Source organism: Sparus aurata, chromosome 17 (genome assembly GCF_900880675.1).
Source record: "Sparus aurata chromosome 17, fSpaAur1.1, whole genome shotgun sequence".
Lineage (NCBI taxonomy): Eukaryota > Metazoa > Chordata > Actinopteri > Spariformes > Sparidae > Sparus > Sparus aurata.
The window spans coordinates 2,785,748-2,802,737 of NC_044203.1; the positions used below are offsets into that span (position 1 = coordinate 2,785,748).

At 41.6% G+C, this 16,990-nt stretch overlaps 1 protein-coding gene across 1 annotated transcript; it reads left to right on the top strand.

Moving 5' to 3' along the window:
- The first annotated feature begins 665 nt into the window (after window positions 1-665).
- Window positions 666-14,023, top strand: LOC115567162 (uncharacterized). The gene is made up of 6 exons (XM_030393474.1): window positions 666-744; window positions 1,335-1,583; window positions 12,690-12,978; window positions 13,060-13,136; window positions 13,219-13,279; window positions 13,772-14,023. The coding sequence occupies exons 1-6, from the start codon at window positions 666-668 to the stop codon at window positions 13,974-13,976; spliced, it is 960 nt and encodes a 319-aa protein (XP_030249334.1). The 3' UTR covers window positions 13,977-14,023.
- The last annotated feature ends 2,967 nt before the right edge of the window (window positions 14,024-16,990 follow it).

The following is a 16,990-nucleotide window of genomic DNA, read 5'->3' on the forward strand; positions in this document are numbered from 1 at the left end:
AGCGTTAAATAAATCAACATATGGTATATATGAAACAAAATATAATAGCCTACAAAAAATTCACATACAAATATGCCTCTTCATTAGTTTTTATTTTTATTTAGTTTTTCAGTTTGCTTTTTTATTTCAGTTTAGTTTTAGTTAGTTCAACAAATGTTTTAGTAGTTTTATTTTAGTTTTCATTTTGAGGAATTGACTAGTTTTAGTTTAGTTTTTATTTAGTTTTAGTCTTAGTCTTAGTTTTTCAGGTATTAAGAGAAAGCCTTGAAATGTAGACGCTGAAAAGGATGGAAGAATGTGTGACTCCAAATCAGGGTTATTATTGTTAACGAAAACTGAGACAAAAACTAAAACTAGCAGTGAAAAAATTATTTAGTTAACTAAAATAAAAATAAAAACGACAATTAAAAAAAAAAAAAATAAAAAAAAAAAATGAAAACTACAATGAACAATGCAAAACTAACTAAAACTAAACTGAATTGTAGATAAATTCAGCTTCGTTTTCGTTGTTGTTTCGTTTTGTTCCTTGATTAGACGCGAGATGCCTGTCCTGCGGCAGCTGCTGTGCTGCCACTCTTCCTCCAGAGGGTGGCAGTATAGCGGCTGTCATCTGCTGCATACCTGAAGAAGAAGGTGCTTAGCGGGCAATTTATGATTAGCTAGAAATGGCTGAAGTTGCAGCAGGACGAAAACGCCACAGCCCAATATGGGACTATTTCGAGTACGACCCACTGATAGATAAGAGTAAGTGTATCGTGATGAGGACTGATGGGAACATCTGTGGGATGCAACTAAAAGGGAAAAATCCCACAAATTTGAAAGTTCATCTTCGAAGCTCTCACAGAGACACTCATGAAAAGTTCACGGCGCGGGAGAAGAAGGCGGCTAGCCCACAGTCAGACAGCTGCCCCGCATCAAGAGCTCCACAAACCCAGCAAACCTTACCTCAGTGCCCTGCACAGGATAGCACATGGTGTGCTACCACCCAAGAGCACCATAAACGTGAGCAGGCAATGGTTGAAATGTTTATTGACACCGGGCTTTCCACAAGACTGTGCGCCAACAGTTCATTCAAAGAATTCTGCAGGATGCTGGAGCACAGATTCAAAGCTCCGGGGTCTGCCCGAGTTAACAGCTTAATCGGTGCAAAAATGAAAACGGCCACTGAAAAACTTAAAGATATTGTCAGAGAGGCAAGAAGATTGACTTTGTGTGTCGATGGATGGAGCAAACGAGGACTGACAGCGGCATTTCTTGGGATTTCTGCTTGCTTTTATCACCCTCCTACCGGCAAGGCACAGCACAGCATGTGTTATTAAATTTACATCGTTTAGATCATCCACACACTGGTGAGTCGATTGCCCGCTGCATAGACCTGACATTGGAAACATGGGGCATAAGTGAAGACAAAGTGCTTCTAGTCGTAACCGACAACGGCAGCAACATTGTGAAGGCAGTGTGTCTGTTAAGAGAGCGAGGAGGACAGGTGGAAGATCCTCATGGCACAGACCATTCAATGGACACGGAGGCTGAAGACACAGACACCGAGACATCAGATACAGAGATCGAGGAAAATGAATCTGGTAAGGATATTTATTTAGTTAACCTTAAACAGGCAACGTTCACCCGGAGATAGACACTCCTTAATACCTGTTAGGGGCATAATTGAATGTTTTCCTCAAGTTGTTATTTAAAAATAAATAAATAAATAAATAAAGCCCTCCGTTTTGTCTTTTCTCTCGGGAATCTCCCGTAATTTTACAAGCCCCCAATTTGTTTATTAATAATAATGAGACGCGCACGATAACAAAGCTGTCTTGCCTTCATTATGGTGGAGTAGACACCCGGGTGCTTCATTGCATCTTTTAATGCGAGCTGTAAGGTGTGGGCCAGGCAGGGCATCCTCTGGAATTTGTTGTTGTCCTCATTGTCCAAAAGGTTGACAAGTTCTATAAAAATCACAAAAAATAAAATAAATCCCAAAACACTGACTTATGGAATCAATCAAATATGTAGATGTCTTAAATAAAAAGTCTTTAACCGTTAAACAAGCAGGAATGAAAATAAAGAGTTGTGAAAAATAATTTGATGCTACTACTTATTGAATGTTGAGGATTTTATGACTTGTATCTCCCAGGATACATTGCCCTACAGGATGCAGTTACCAGCCACTTCATTAGGAACACCTCTGCAATCTACTTCAATCCAATACAACAGGTCTTTAAATTCTACTTTTTTAAATTAATACATTTACTGTTTTGTAAACATTGCCAAAAAAAATGGATCATTCCAGTTAATGTTAATTACTGAGGTTGTACTAAGTTAGTACAACCTCAGTAATAAACATTAAATGGAATTATGAATTCATAATTTTTACTGGTGTTCCCTTTTATTTTGCCTACCTCATGTATGTTAATGTTATGTTGATTAAGAACACCATTCAATTAGGGCTGCAGCTATCGATTCTTTTTGTAATCGATTAATCTAGCACTTTATCAATCGATTAATCGAGTAATCCGATAATTTTTTTACCGCGTTTTTAAACAACCGAAACAAATAATGCATAACGAAAATGATGTGGCTGTAAAATGATCAAGCATTTCTAAAAAAAAACAGAGGTATTCATTCCAACTCCAACATTTGGCTCCAAAACGAAAACCATTTATTAAGTGCTGCCCACCTGAGAACAAAGAATGAATATAAAATATCAAGCCAAACAGTCACACAATGTGTACAATTTATAACAAATAAATGTAAATAAAACAATTATAAACAAATAAAATAAATCAATTATAAATAAGACTTTTTCAGTCTTCAGTCCCCAAATCCATGATAACCACACTAATCTGCCAATCACAAGGAGGCAAATACACTGTGAGGGAAGACTAGAGTCCTCCTGGAACTGAAACTTATCCTGAACTGTCAGGAATCATTTCAAAGTGACACAGTCACATTGGATTAGCCGGTGGAGGCGGTGTAATGCACTCAAACAGAGTTTATAATCACAAAACAGCCAATGTAGCACGTAATTCATGATCATGTCTGTATAAAGTGATGTTTATTTTTGCTCTTCTTCGACGGCTGTTTCAGTGAGTTTTGGGTGCAGAGTGATGAGACGTATACTGTTGAAATTTGTAGAGTCCCAGCTTTCATATGACATGCTGTATGTAGCGTTAGCATGAAGTAGCGTAATCGCTAACGCCGATTTTTCTGACATGCGCCATTAGCGTGTTTTTTCTACGTGCTCCTTTAGTTGCTTGGTGTCGGAATTGAGTTCCGATTAGATGAAAATGATTATTATGAGCGTTTAGCCGAGCTTCTTCCCGTTAAGTTGGTGTGCTGCATTAATATGTTGCTACATGGTTAGCATGCTCTTACAGGGTGTATAATGCAACATGCGCAGCTCGGGTTGAAGAGGTTAAAAACATCAAAGGTAAATATCATATCTAGTCAAACCGCATCACAACACTACAAATACAGAGCTAAATTGTGCCAGGCAGCTAAATTCAACATGTATGACGCGCTGGTGTGCTTCCTGAACAACGGTCCGTGTGGAACAATCAGATCCCTGCGCGTATAGTGCGCGTCATAGGAATCTAACGAGGCTTCGAGGCAGAGTTTTTGCCTCGAGGAATTTTTATAATCGAGTTAATCGAGTAACTCGATGAATCGTTTCAGCCCTACATTCAATATATAATGCACATCAGCACACCACCATCACCCACTGTGACCTTAATAATACTGCACTTTTATTTACAGTTAAAAACATGTGGTGTGTGTTTCAGCTTCTGTCAAACTAACAGAGCTGTGGCAGCTTCCACTTTAAGCTTTCAAATTAAAACCTTTGTTATTGTGCGCTTCTCATTATTATTAATAAACAAATTGGGGGCTTGTAAAATTACGGGAGATTCCCGAGAGAAAAGACAAAACGGAGGGCTTTTTTTAATCTTTTTTTTTTTAAATAACAACTTGAGGAAAACATTCAATCATGCCCCTAACAGGTATTAAGGAGTGTCTATCTCCGGGTGAACGTTGCCTGTTTAAGGTTAACTAAATAAATATCCTTACCAGATTCATTTTCCTCGATCCCTGTCTGATGTCTCGGTGTCTGTGTCTTCAGCCTCCGTGTCCATTGAATGGTCTGTGCCATGAGGATCTTCCACCTGTCCTCCTCGCTCTCTTAACAGACGCACTGCCTTCACAATGTTGCTGCCGTTGTCGGTTACGACTAGAAGCACTTTGTCTTCACTTATGCCCCATGTTTCCAATTAGTACAGGCATTTTATGAGAAAAAAGGGGCAAACCTCACATAAATTGCAACAGAATATCTCATAAATGTTTATTACTCATAAAAGTCTCCTCTATAACATATAAAAAGTCCTAAGAAATCCAAGTGGTGGAAAATATTTTTCAAAGGTGTTTCTTAACCATACCCATGTACCACTTTTATGCTAACATCACTATGAACTATATACTTGTATGCAAGGCAACATCATTTTGCACTAATCCATATAAATGTTTTATTAATTTATTGATTGCTTAACATACATTTAAAAGAAAATTATGTAAATATCACTTAAAATAGCACTTTTATATTACTTTCAAAATACTTCCAAATTGGCACAACATAAATGTTGGCACTGATGAACATCAACTTCAAGTTAACATGTTTCACTCTAAACATGTTAACTTGAACTTGAACTTTAACATCGCTGGTCATCATAAGTCTAAGTTGTCTGGCTCATCTCCATCATCTTCATCATCATCACATGCAGCCTGCACACTCCGATCCTTTACAGTGGCCATATTATAGGCCAGTCAATCTAGCCCAAAAAAACAAAACATTTGCAAAAGAAATGTCTCATAGTTTTTATTGGTCCTAATACCCTCCTGAATCATATTCTAAAAGTCTACCGCCATAGATGGAGTGGAACATATATTTTTTCGAGATTAAAGGCCAAAGTTGTGCCCAACACTCAAAGTAAATTGAGTAGAATAGGGGAACATTTTCAATTAATAGCTATCACTATGAAACTTCTCCAGTTGATTTGTGACATCATACCAAAGAAAAAATGTATTGCAAGCTTTTGAGATTTTATGTTTATATGCAAATTAGGCCTTTCTTCATAAAATGTACCATAATTTGCATATATTACAAAACACAAAATTTTAAAATCAGATGAAGCCAGATTAAAAATTATTGTTTCATTATGTTGACTCAATACAAAAAGACAAAACTGAAGAAGGGACTGTGTCTATGTTTCTCTATCATCCCATACATTAGAAAATACTATTTAGAGTCATCAAAAAATCTATTTTCGCCATGTATAAAATGTAGAAAATATCATATATTGAAGATATATCAACAGAACTCCTCACTAATCAAACACAAAATATAGATAGGAAGAAATCTGAAGTTGAGATGTCTCCTCCACAGTGTACGAAAACCTACTTTTGAGAAAACACCCTTTAAAGATTATAGTAAAAGGGAATACATTTTTCAGAGGAAACCACTATTAACAGACAAGTCACTGATATTGAAATCTATAAATAGACAATACGTACCCAAAACCACAACTCAAGAGACAGATGTAGAAGGGAAAGCCCAGTAGGCACTTCAATATACAAAATAGGAGGTAGGCTATAACACTTATAGATTTGACTCTGTGGTAGGGCTGGGTATTGTTAAGAACCTCACGATTCGATTCGATTTTGATTCTTTAGGTCGCAATTCGATTCAATATCGATTCGATTCAATATTGACTTAAATGCTTCGATATCGATTCAGTAATAAGTAGTAATAAACAAAAAATTCATTAGAGTACCTATTGATAATTTTTCAATTAAAAAAAGTCATCTTAAATTATAAATCTTTCCTCTAGGAAGTTCTAGTTCGAATTGAAATGTAAACAAAGGTACTCAATGTGTTTAGGTATAAAATATTGCAACCATAGTTAAGCTGAGAAAGTGCCATTGTTTCTGGGACTGCATGGTACATTTTTGTCTGACATAAACATAGACATGACCGCCGTCCCTCCACCCTCCAGCTAGACGCGTGGGGGTAAAACGTTATATATAAACATAAAATCTCAAAAGCTTGCAATACATTTTTCTTTGGTATGATGTCACAAATCAACTGGAGAAGTTTCATATTGATAGCTATTAATTGAAAATGTTCCCCTATTCTACTCAATTTACTTGGGCACAACTTTGGCCTTTAATCTCGAAAAAAATATGTTCCACTCCATCTACTGCCGGGTTAGGGTTAGTATATGATTCAGGAGGGTATCAGGACCAATAAAAACTGAGACATTTCTTTTGCATTTTTTGTTTTTGTTTTTTTGGGCTAGATTGACTGGCCTATAATTAAGAGTCTGTCTCTCCATGTTACGCACATCAAGCTAAACGATTGTCAACAACACAACCATATACAGTTAGCTAGCTACAGTTAGCTAACTATGAAGTAGGCTAATTTGATGGTACATGATAATAATATCATACTCTTTCACACAATAATCATGAATGTGCAAATATGTTGTTGAAATATATCAATTTGATGACATCAAAAATGTTCTGAGGTAAAAGAGATAATACTTGTGTGGGCCATAGTAAATTTACCTGACAGTTACAGTTGATAAGAATCAAAGGTTCCAAAGAGATACCCACTTATGAAAGCTAAAACACAGTTTCTGGTTGATAGTGGACAGTATTGAACCCTTTGTGTGGACATCAGTCAAGAAGACATGCATGAATCTATTTTTTAATATGGGCGGTTATGGGAAATTGTGACATCCCCAATTTCAGTATCTTTCAATACTTTCCACCACTTGGATTCCTTAGGACTTTTGATATGTTATAAATGACATATTCATGAGACTAGAACAATTGAAAGAGTTTCTGTTGCAATTTGTGTGGCGTCATGTCGTATAATGCCTGTACTAAATGTCAGGTCTAAGCAGCGGACAATCGACTCACCAGTGTGCAGAAATCCCAAGAAATGCCGCTGTCAGTCCTCGTTTGCTCCATCCATCGACACACAAAGTCAATCTTCTAGCCTCTCTGACAATGTCTTTAAGTTGTTCAGTGGCCGTTTTCATTTTTGCACCCCGGAGCTTTGAATCTGTGCTCCAGCATCCTGCAGAATTCTTTGAATGAACTGTTGGCGCACAGTCTTGTGGAAAGCCCGGTGTCGATAAACATTACAACCATTGCCTGCTCACGTTTATGGTGCTCTTGGGTGGTAGCACACCATGTGCTATCCTGTGCAGGGCACTGAGGTAAGGTTTGCTGGGTTTGTGGAGCTCTTGATGCGGGGCAGCTGTCTGACTGTGGGCTAGCCGCCTTCTTCTCCCGCGCCGTGAACTTTTCATGAGTGTCTCTGTGAGAGCTTCGAAGATGAACTTTCAAATTTGTGGGATTTTTCCCTTTTAGTTGCATCCCACAGATGTTCCCATCAGTCCTCATCACGATACACTTACTCTTATCTATCAGTGGGTCGTACTCGAAATAGTCCCATATTGGGCTGTGGCGTTTTCGTCCTGCTGCAACTTTAGCCATTTCTAGCTAATCATAAATTGCCCGCTAAGCACCTTCTTCTTCAGGTATGCAGCAGATGACAGCCGCTATACTGCCACCCTCTGGAGGAAGAGTGGCAGCACAGCAGCTGCCGCAGGACAGGCATCTCGCGTCTAATCAAGGGACAAAACGAAACAACAACGAAAACGAAGCTGAATTTATCTACAATTCAGTTTAGTTTTAGTTAGTTTTGCATTGTTCATTTCGTTTTCATTTTTTTTTAAATTTTTTAAATTATTTTTTCACTGCTAGTTTTAGTTTTAGTCTCAGTTTTCGTTAACTATAATAACCCTGCTCTCAACTCAAGTTTTATTTTTTAAAGAACAAAAGCTGACATTTTTGGTCAACATCACAGGAACTTCAGAGGCTCTAACACTGAGGCACTAGAACTAGATGCCACATGAGCAGTCTCTCAAAGTTTTTATCAGACAGCTCCATTTGGCACTAAAAACATCTTTACCAACACTAAAAAGCCGCTCACATGCTGCACTGGCTGGGACACCAGTGTTGAACTTCTTCAAAGAAAAATAAAATAAAATGTATATTATATAGATCTTTTTTTATTAAAACAATTAAATAAAATCTCATGTTATTGGTCAAAATTGTAGTTTGTAAATTGAGTGGTTAAACTACAAAAAATTACCCAAAAAGTAGTTGAATTACTTGACGCAGCACAAAATATGAATGTAGTTTAACTACCAGCAAGTTACAGCAAATTGTAGTTAAGCTGTGTAGTTCAACTACATGTATTTTAAGTCTCCCCAATGTAACAGGTGTGGATAGAGCCTGATAGAAGACGACCCAAGGACTTGTTTCCCACATTTATTCTGCAGAAGACAGTAATACACATTAATTGCCTTTTGTTCCTTCTCTGCACCTCTGTTCCCTCAACAATGCAAGGCGGCAATGTGTGAGGCCTCAAAATACATATAAACACATTATTTTACTATTACAGTATGTATTCGGCTTAACATACACATTACTGGCCAAGAGCTATTTAAATTGGCTGGAAAATACTTCAACTTAAACAACATATCTCCTCAAAACAGTGAAAACATGTATAAAACGGGAGGACAGCGACCTCTGTTGGTAATTTAGAACAGTGCGTGGACGAGAGCGGCTGTACAGAGAAAACGAAACTTAACACATGAAGCAAGGAAGAGCACATACCTGCAGAAGACAGTAATACACATTAATTGCCTTTTGTTCCTTCTCTGCACCTCTGTTCCTAAACAGACAACATACCAGAGTTTGCATTAATTATTGGATGCTACATTGTCAGAAACGGTACTTCATTTTCTAGACACAGGGCAGTCTGCTGCGTTACCATGGCGCCAAGAAAGTTAGACGAAAACATCTACAAAACTTATGTTAATGGTCAAAACAGCACACAACAGCTGGATAACGTAGCAGTGTTAGCGGTAACCATTATGCATTAACGTTACGACGTAAATTATTAAATTTCTGAAGAAAACAATGAAACAGCGCAGCAGCATTTTCCACACGACTTACCCTCAACAATGCAAGGCGGCAATGTGAGGATTGATTGATAAAGTGCATTTTTAACTCTGTTACACCAACACTGCGTATAGGTTTAATTGATCTCACTCTTGGTTTGATTTGTATTCAATAATAAGTCAAATCCACTTACAGTTTAACATGGTAATACGTTAATAAAGTTTAATAAATAATACAATTACGTGATTATACGTGATAACCACAAAGATTTTTAATGAACTTCTGTTAACATATTGTGGGCATGGGCAGAAGAAAGTTTCACAGAACAGTTTCTTAATTTTGACACGGGTCCCGAACTGTCAACGCGATAACGTACAGTGACCACAGTTTAACTCATCCATACAACAGAAACGTGTCATGCATATAACCACCCGCCCTATCATACTATCATGCTGGTATGTAACGCTGTTACTGTGATGATAAATGACACTTAAATAAATGACACTAAAATATTACACCCTGACATGTAAATGTGACATCTGTCTTGGTTCATTTAATTTAACTTAAAATATGGACAACTGACTGCATAATATATGAATCAGAAACAGAAATGCTTTACAGCAGCTCCCATTCAAAGTCAAGAATATGCAGAAAAATAGTAGTAGTAGTAATAATAATAATAATAATAATAATAATAATAATAAACTATATATATGCTGCCTAATAGAAGCCTACTGCAACTGTACGGTTTTTTTACCATTAAATGTTATTTTATACATTATCATATTCTATAATGTTTTATGGCGTATATCACTTCACTGCTAACAGAAAAGAGAGCAGCTCACTGCCAGTTACAGCTTCTTATCGTGATCTGCAATCTTTGTTAATTTTTTGTCATGATTGTTATTATTAGTACCCATCAAAAATCACAGTTACATGTCAGGATGTGGTTATTATAGACAGATTAAATATTTAACTTTCATGTATCATCACAGTAACAGCGTTACATACATTAGCAGCTGTAAACACATAAACACATTATAAAACACATCATGTGGTCCTCTTTAAACGCTGGGTGGAGGTGTATATTTTGGTAAATAACCGCCGGTTCCAAATTAATGCCGAGTCTAATTTATTTTGAAAAAACATCAAGGAAGAAGATGTGACCACTGACACTGCACGTCTTTCTTCTTCACCTTTTTCACGTGTTGTGCCCAGAAGGATGCCAGAGAATTCACAGAGAAGCTGGCCAAGTTTGTGACATTTTCATCCCGGAGTTTTGTGAGGAAGGAATTAAACACCTGTCCCAAATAAACGCCTGGTCTGTTAAGTGGTTGAAACAAATAAACGCCCGGCTATTATTTGGTATTACGTTTGTTCCCGCATCATCAGCACGAGCTGAACAATAAATCTAACACAGCAAGAAAGGCGGGACTTAAGGCAGAACAGCCAATCATCAGCCGGTCAGTCCCAAAGCTGGTGTCATGTTTGAAGCAGCAACAGGAGAAGGAGGGGAAGAGGAGGCAGCTGCGAGAGGGGTCTGTCTGCAGCCTGCAAGAGAGGGGTGTAACCTGTAGTGGGCGTAACGTGTAGTGGGCGTAACGTGTAGTGATGTAAATCCCGCTGACCCACGCGAGATGTAGAATGAGACCCGCCAAAAGCAAGAACAGAACAAAGGAAATACACAAGAGATGTATACAATTGCTGCACATAGTTATATTATTTCCCGGGACGACGAACTGGAGCTGGACCGTGGTCAAACTGTAGTAGTACCTATTTAGGCTCATATCCCTTTAAGAAGCGTGCATAGTGGGCGTAACCTGTAGCAGTGACGTAACTACACGTTACGCCCACTACAGGTTACGCCCCTCTCTTGCAGGCTGCAGACAGACCCCTCTCCTATAGAGCACCCCCATTGGCGAAGTCCCGCCCCTTCCGGTGGACCCCATGGGACCTCTGGGATCGTAAAATATACATGGGATTGAATCAGGGACATGCACATGATTAAAGAGGCCTTAATAACACATTTTGTAGATTAATTAATGTAAAATTAACAAACAAAGTACTTATAGAAAGCTAACTACTTAGCTGTGTATCCTGTGTAGCTGTGAGTGATATGCAATTGCCATTTCTTTTGTGTCAACAAATTATTGCCAACATGAGTGTATTCACATTATCATAATACTGAGATTTGGAAAACATGCAATTCAGCTGCAATTCTTAAAAAGCAATGACACACTGGTTTATTAATATGTTATTTATTGGAGGCCAAGTGCGAACTAGAAATACAGGCTACACATCTAAACATGTCACAAAACCAAGAAATGACTACTGTGACTGTTAGTAGGAACAGCAATGTTTACAACAGCAAAGTCGCAGTAAACTCAATATCTGAAAGAAGTTTAAGATTTGTGGCAAAATAAACAGCCGACACAGACAGCTGTCATATTATTCTTAACTCTCATTAACAAGCAGTTAGCTGAACAAACACAAATGGGCGCATATCTGAAATATGACTCGTATTTAAGCATGTTGAATAAGTGGAAGGCGACTTGTTAGCCTCCACAAGGAAGTTATGTTAATGGATTATAACTCACAAATGTTCAAGTCGCTCCACTGTCATGTCTCATCTACGTGCATGGTGCTATTTTTTCACGTAAAGAGTTTGAAAGTTTATTGTGCAGTTGTTCAGTTAAAGGCTGTAGAGAAAAAACAATGAGAAAAACTACATGTCGCGTATGTGAAGTCACGTCATCAACATTTTCCTCCGCTGTCAAGTGTCAAGTGGCGAAGTCAGGGTCCCTGTATTTCAAGATGCTGTGTTTTTTACCAGTCCTCATTCGAGCAGGAATGGCTGTTCTTTCTTTCGGATTCCTTCAGATCTAATCGTCTAATCCCCCCTAACGTTAACTGAGTCAGTTACCCTACTAGATATTGAGAATAGGTGCCTTCCTTTGTTTTCTTGCTCCCAGAGCTGCTGCCATTTTAAAATTGTTTCCTGCCACTCGATACCTTTACCGTCCGCCTTTGATAGATTTATGTTGACATCTATGGTTTCCCTTTGAGCAGCTTCCTTGGCCAACTTATCAACCTTTTCATTTGTTGTAATTCCTACATGAGCTGGGACCCATACAAATTATATTTCTACCCCTCTCCTTTTCACAATAGCCAGAAGAATGTCATATACAAGGTGTTGTCTACTCTTTGATGATCCTTTCCCAATACTTTTGATAGCTGACACAGTCACTACATAACTGTCACAGTCTAGCTCATAAACTGGACAAAAATGGGAGGACACACGAGGAGTTGCAGGATCACAATAAATAATTTATTTACAAAATAACTGTACAAAAGTTGTAGCTCTACAAACTAAGGAAAATCTCTCTATAAAAGCAAGAAATCTCTTTCTGTGTGTCTGTGTGTGTTGTGTGTGCCTCAAATATCTCTGCAGCCATTTTCAACATGGCTGCTGCGTTGTTTTACGGGTGTGCAGCGTAGGATTTGTTTAGACTTACAATTATACCGTTAATAAATGATTTCATAAATGATTTACGAATTCTGCTAGCATTGTCAACCATAGCCACTGTCGCCACGTGCGCACCAGAGCCAATCACTGCACACTGTAGCCACGTGTGCACCAGAGCCGAATGTGGCAGGACGGTCTCATCTTTTCCCACATGCCCCCCCCTCCTCCTCGCTCCATCCACCTAAGGTGTGGATTGACGCACTGATTGATGGGCGGCGCTGCGCGCTTATTTATACTGGCCTGGTCACACCTGCGATCCCTTTCTCCTTTCCGGTTCTGCTCATCCTCCGTGGTGGCTGTGGCCCGGCGTGGCAGAGCTGGTGCAGGTGTTTGAGCCTTTGTGGCGTGTCGGAGTGTGGTGGAGCCCGGTTCGGCGTGGCGGATCATCTTGGCGCACGTTTCCTCTCGTTGCACAACAGGTATGCGCACCGCTGTCCTCCTTCCCACTTAGTGTGCCGCAGGGCGCATCGGTGACACGGTTCTCCTTTTTGTTGCTGTAGTGTGGCAGGCTGCTGTTGCCGTGGGGCCCGCGTTGCTCCGCTGGAAGCCCTCCTGGGTGTGGTTGTGCGTCCTCGTGGTAAGTCGGCGTTGTCCGTCCTCCTCTTTCCCTTCTAACCGCTGCTCGACCCCCGGCTAATTGTTAACATTCTGTGCCACAGTTTGGATCAGGCAGAAGCCGTGTAATAACTCTGCTACCTGGCCTGCTGTGACACTGCGCCGGTGAGGTCCATTTAAACATTCATTCATCGCCACGGCTCCCTGGACGACGCTGCTGTTTTGTGTGGCTCCATTGTTTGGCTGCTGCTGATTTTAGGCAGCTGTTTTGGTGTCATTTAAAAGAAATTATTTTTGTTGTTTTCTTTTTTTTGGGGGTTTTCTGAATTGAGGTTGGGTCCAGCATCCCCCTCACAGAGCTGTCATCAGAGCCCTAATGCTGGGCTCTCTGGGGGCTGCTGCATGGGTTTATTGATTTGAGGAAAAGCTTGATTTATTAATTTGTTTATTGTTAAGTGTAAATTTGAGTTTCTTTGTATTATTTTTCATCGTTTTTGTTTAATTGTATTTGAAGATTTAATTGGTTATTTTGGGTTCCTTTTTTATGATACTTTATTGTTGGGGTGTGTGTGTGTGTGTGTGTGTGTCTGTGTGTGTGTGAGAGATACCAGCCAGACTGTGAGGCCATTTTAATTTTCCCTCTCTCCTTGTGGACAGGTGCTGGAGCTCAGAGCGGCGACCCAATCCCTGGTGGCGGGTTCTTCACTTCTCAGTTGCGTGGGTGTGCAGTGTCACGGGTGATATTATTATTTTGGTTTGTTTCTCCCTCCTCTTTGGTTTCAGGCCGCCGTGGCAAGCCCAGCTCTGTCCATCCCCTTTTTGTGGCCCAGTGATTAATGTGAGATGGCTTGGTAAATTTTGAAACTAAAAAAAACCCATTGTACAATAAAAGTATTTCTATATTTTGAACACTGTCTCCTGCCCAGTGGTGATTTACGAACCTGTGACCTTATAGTCTCCTAGTAAAACAGTAACTACTTCCTGTGGCGAAATTCCCCAGGTGGCGTTGTTCGGCAACACTCACCCCTAGCTTCCACCTCGCCACAAACTTGGCGTTGTCGGCAGGATCACCACATTTAAAGGGGCAGGGACGTGTTTTGTTTTTTTTATTTAGATTTATTCTTTTCCTCTTTTCATCAGTATTATTGATTTGTAGGTGGAGCCAAAAAAAAAAAAAAAAAAAAAAAAAACAGCAGCGTCTAATCCAGTAGTTTTTTTTTCTTTTTCCCATACTGTGCACTTCTCTTATTAGATAACATGGAAGAGGAGGTGCAGGAGCTAAGGGAGTTGGTTTTGCAGCTTAGGGCGGACAACGAGCGGCTTTGTCGGGAAGGTGCTGCTTCCCCGGGGGGCTCTGGTGGGGCTTCGTTGGCCTCCCCTGGTCCAGCTGTCCATGCCCCACCGGCAGGCGCTGCAGCTGCTGTCACAGAGCGGCTGGTAGTGATCCCTAGAGACCGTAGATGCCCCCTGTTTAACGGTAAGACTGGCGTTGGCATAACTGAGTGGTTGGAAGAGATCCAGGCGTGCATGCGTGCCCGCCACTTGTCCATGGTCGACCAGGCTTTCTTCATATTCGACCACCTCGGGGGTGAGGCTAGGGAAGAAATTAAGTATCGCACTAGTGCTGAGAGAAGCAACCCTGCTAGCGTCCTAGCCATCTTGAAAGAATTGTATGGTTGTGCCAGATCATACGTAACCTTGCAACAGGCCTTCTTTTCCAGGAAGCAGCAGGAGGGGGAAACATTGTTGGAGTTTTCTTTGGCCCTGATGGCTCTCATGGAGCAGGTGAAGCAACGTGCACCTGATGGGTTGCTAAATTCAGAGGTCCTGCTTCGCGATCAGTTCGTGGAACATGTCCTGGACAGCGCTCTTCGCCGGGAGCTGAAACAGTTTGTTCGCCGTCAACCCACTGCTACATTGTTGGAGGTACGTGGGGAAGGTATGCGGTGGGAGAGGGAGGGGTTCCCGGGAGGTGCAAGGGAACGCAGTCACTCCCTTCCATCCATGTATGGCCTGCAGTATGGGGTGCAGGGCAGTTCTCGGCCGGCTCTTCCTGCTTCTCCACATGGTTCCGAGCTTGGTGAGTTGAAAGAGCTGTTGAAGCGTCAACAGGAACAGCTCAATCAACTCACCCGTACTGTCGCTTCTATGCAGACTTCCATGCCACCAGCTCGACCCCAACGTAATGGCCCTGTGATTTGCCTTCGTTGCCGTCAGCCTGGTCACTTCGCCAGGGACTGTGAAGGTGAACGGGCTCGTGCTGGCCCTGCTGCTAGTCGGTCTTCTACTGTGGCCAGGCCCACCAATTCCTCTCACCATCCGGAAAACTAGCACCCACTGAGCTGCAGAGTCACAGTTCAGATGGGGAGTTAGAAGGCTCACAGGTAGCAGCTGCAACCAGGTTAATGGCATTTTGCCCAAATATTGATGTGGTCATGAGCGGAGTCACTGTTTCCTGCTTGGTGGACACCGGGTCAATGGTGTCCACAGTCAGAGAGAGCTTCTTTCTTGAGCACTTTGCACCTTGGGGGAGTGACCGCCTCCAGTCATGCCATTGGTTGCAGCTCCGGGCCGCTAATGGTCTTGCCATTCCCTACCTTGGTTACCTAGAACTGGATGTCATCCTTTGTGGTAAGAAGATCCCCCGCTGTGGTATTCTGGTGGTGAAGGACCCTGTCAGCACTGAATCTTCTGTTCCTGGGATTCTCGGGATGAATGTCATTCGCCGCTGCTACAGAGAACTCTTCAGCGCACATGGCCTTTCGTTCTTTGACCTGCCTGCAGTCACACAGTCTCCTGGTCCCGTCATTGAGGCCTTGCAGCAATGTCATCAGGTCACTACTCGGCACCATGTTCCACCCACCGGTGCTGCCAGGGTTCGAGGCTCCCGAGTGGTGCGAGTCCCTGGTGGTGTCATGAAGGTGGTGGCTAGCACTTGCCCTGAACAGTTCTCCGGTCAGTCTCTGCTTTTTGAGCCCCCAGCGTCTGGCTTGCCAGCTGGGCTGCTGGCTTCCCCTTGTTTTGTTCAGGCGGTACAAGGTACAGCCTACATCCCTGTAGTCAATGTCGGAACCAATGAAGTCGTCCTTTACCCACGAACCTGCCTTGGCACTCTGAGTCCTGCTGAAGTGGTCAGTCTTCCTCCAGGAGTCACGGAGGTTAGGTCCTCTGCTACTGTCTCCTCCGTGGTGGCTGCTGGTTCAGAACAGGGTCAGGTTGACACCGTTGACTTGTCTGCATTGGCAGAGCCAGAACAGAGGCAGGTCCGGTCCTTGTTGCAGAGGTTTAGTTCGGTCTTCTCTGCCCATGAAGGTGACCTTGGTTGTACGAATCTGGTTTCTCATGACATTCCTCTGCTGGATGATGTCCCGGTTCGGCAGAGATACCGACGTATTCCACCATCCGAGTATGAGGCAGTCAAGACCCACATCAACCAGCTCCTTGAAGCTCAGGTGATAAGAGAAAGCAGTAGTCCTTATGCTTCCCCGATCGTCTTGGTGCGCAAGAAGGACAGCAGCCTACGTATGTGCGTCGACTACCGCCTGCTTAATGCAAAGACACGCAAGGATGCTTTTCCTTTACCTCGCATTGAGGAGAGTCTTGACGCTCTGTCTGGGGCCCAGTGGTTTTCCACTCTCGATCTGGCGAGCGGTTACAATCAAGTACCAGTCTCGGAACCGGATAAGCAGAAAACTGCCTTTTGCACACCATTTGGGCTCTTTGAGTGGAATCGCATGCCGTTCGGGCTGTGCAATGCACCGAGCACCTTTCAGCGCCTTATGCAGAGGATGTTCGGAGACCAGCAGTGTGAATCTCTTCTTTTGTACTTGGACGACATCATTGTGTTCTCGTCCTCAGTTTCCCAGCATGTCCAAC

Excerpts from the sequence above, each read along its gene's own strand:
- LOC115567162 (XM_030393474.1), top strand. The coding sequence starts at position 666 with ATGGCTGAAGTTGCAGCAGGACGAAAACGCCACAGCCCAATATGGGAC. Across the intron at positions 745-1,334 it reads CGACCCACTGATAGATAAGA|ATCATCCACACACTGGTGAG; the intron begins GTAAGTGTATCG and ends TACATCGTTTAG. Across the intron at positions 12,979-13,059 it reads TTCCTCTCGTTGCACAACAG|TGTGGCAGGCTGCTGTTGCC; the intron begins GTATGCGCACCG and ends TTGTTGCTGTAG.